Genomic DNA, 1,945 nt, shown 5'->3' on the forward strand with positions numbered 1-1,945 from the left:
GTCGCCCCATGGGGGCAATGGTGGAAAGTCCTTCCTCACAGTACCAGACCTGACCATTGAGAAAAGATGCAAGGTGTGGGGGGGGTTCCCCACCATGTCTTTGGCTGAGATGGTGGAGGAGAGTGGCACTTGGAGCGGGTCTAGGTGGTAGTGTGAAGGGAGGACACTGCACAAGACCATTGACCACTTGTGTCTCCTTGTTTTCCACCTGGAAGCATTCCTGACAGTAGGCAGAGCAGGGTCCCAGGTCTCACCATATGTGGGCAGGAGCTGAGAGGCTGGCAGAGAAGGGAGCAAGGCTGGCCACGTCACCAACGCTGGGGCTCCAGCACTGCTGGGAGAGGTGGTGGGGCTGCAGGGTGTCCGCAATTGCCTGGGTCTGCTTCTCAGCACCAGGAGGAAGAGGCATGGTTTGCCATGCAGCGGAGTAGGACCACAGACGATCCCCACTGCAGCCTGGTGGGGCAGGATGGCAGAGGCACTCACTACGGCAGTCTGAGTGAGGAGGCCATCGAAATCCCCCAGGTGGGTGGCTGCAGTCTGTCCACCTAACAGTCAAGCTGTCTGGGGAATTGCTGCTCTCATCGCCCTGTATGCCTTACTTCCAGCCCAACAATGCAGCCCTGGACCAGAAGAGCACAGCCAATGTCTTCAGCGATGGCTGTACGAGGATAGGTGAGGGAGAAAGGCTGGTCTTTGAGGTCGGTTCTTTTCTACCTTGATGAGAAGGATGGGGCTGGATGGGGCCTGCTGGGTTGAGGAAGATGGGGAAAGCCCCCGGGCTCCATGGCTGGAGCTGGCAGCAGCAGGTCCTGCTGACTGTAGCTGGTCTGTACAGCATGTCCAGAGGGCATCAGACCTCCTGCAAGCCCTGGTAGGCACTGCCCTGCTTGGGTGCTCAAGCCTTTCCCTTCTGCAGGATGGCTGTGGTCCTCAACTCATGTTAAAAGGGTCTTCTAGCTTCCTGCCTCCCGCGCTAGAAACACCCAAGTGAGGTGGCTGGCAGCCCCTTCCAAACCAAGCATGTCCTCCCCTCAACTCCTTGTTTTACTCACAAGACAACACCCAGCCCCATGAGAGCACCGAGTCCTGCAGGAGAGGGACACACAGGACAGGGACAGCTCTGGGATCTGCTGCCCTTCCCGGCCATAGGGTGGGCACGATCTCCCTTTCCTTGCTGCAGACTTTGTCCTGGTGTGGGAAACCATCCCCTGGGACCTGAGCAGGCAGCAGGACAGTCATGAGAACAGAGGCTTGCAGGAGAGATCTGCTACCATCCACAGGACCTGGTGGAAGAATTTTCTGGACAAGCTTTATGCTGCTGGGATCCACATGGAAAAAGTACCTGGGGACCTGACCTCAAATTTCTACCCCCCTGTGATAACCGCAGCCTTGCTCTGTGAATCAGGAGAAGGGTTGCCATGCCATGGGGGCTATTGCACAGGAGGGGAGCCTGGGCTTGCGGGCAGATGAGCTGGAGCATGGGGTGCTTGTGCTCTTCTCTACTGGCTCAGCTCTGCCGGGCTGATCCACACCAGCGCAGAGTCACCCCGGTGCCTCCTGCAGGGACCTGTACTGGTGCCAGCAGCCTTATCTCTGCTGGGGTCCCCTTCTCCCAACAGCACATGACCTGCGTGGAAAAGAAGGTGGTGCATTACCTGCTGCTGAGCACACCCTGGAGTGTGCTCTGCTACTACGCTGAGGAGCTCCAGCTCCACGTGCCGCTGCAGGTGAAGGACTGCGGTGCCCAGGCTCCCCAAGGATGGGAGATGGTGCCCCCAGCACTCCCGGGTACCCCACTCTGGATGACAGGCTGGGCAGCTGCTTGCTGTGGGTCTCTGATGGGATTTGCAGCCTCCTTGCTTTCCAGTGGACCCAGCAGTTCCCAGTCTTGTCCCATGCACGGTTGTGGGATCCCACCTCGGTCCCCTTCTGAACTTCTGCT

General features: G+C 58.7%; 1 protein-coding gene across 1 annotated transcript in view; it reads left to right on the top strand.

Annotated features, from left to right (window-relative positions):
- The first annotated feature begins 417 nt into the window (after positions 1 to 417).
- The window catches only part of ANO7 (anoctamin 7), an 8,755-nt gene continuing 7,227 nt past the window's right edge, over positions 418 to 1,945 (top strand). Inside the window, 4 exon segments of the mRNA XM_009323196.1 lie at positions 418 to 525; positions 609 to 675; positions 1,184 to 1,341; positions 1,623 to 1,730. Of these exon segments, the coding sequence (XP_009321471.1) occupies positions 418 to 525; positions 609 to 675; positions 1,184 to 1,341; positions 1,623 to 1,730 (441 nt within the window).

Source organism: Pygoscelis adeliae, unplaced genomic scaffold, assembly GCF_000699105.1.
Source record: "Pygoscelis adeliae isolate BGI_AS28 unplaced genomic scaffold, ASM69910v1 Scaffold544, whole genome shotgun sequence".
Lineage (NCBI taxonomy): Eukaryota > Metazoa > Chordata > Aves > Sphenisciformes > Spheniscidae > Pygoscelis > Pygoscelis adeliae.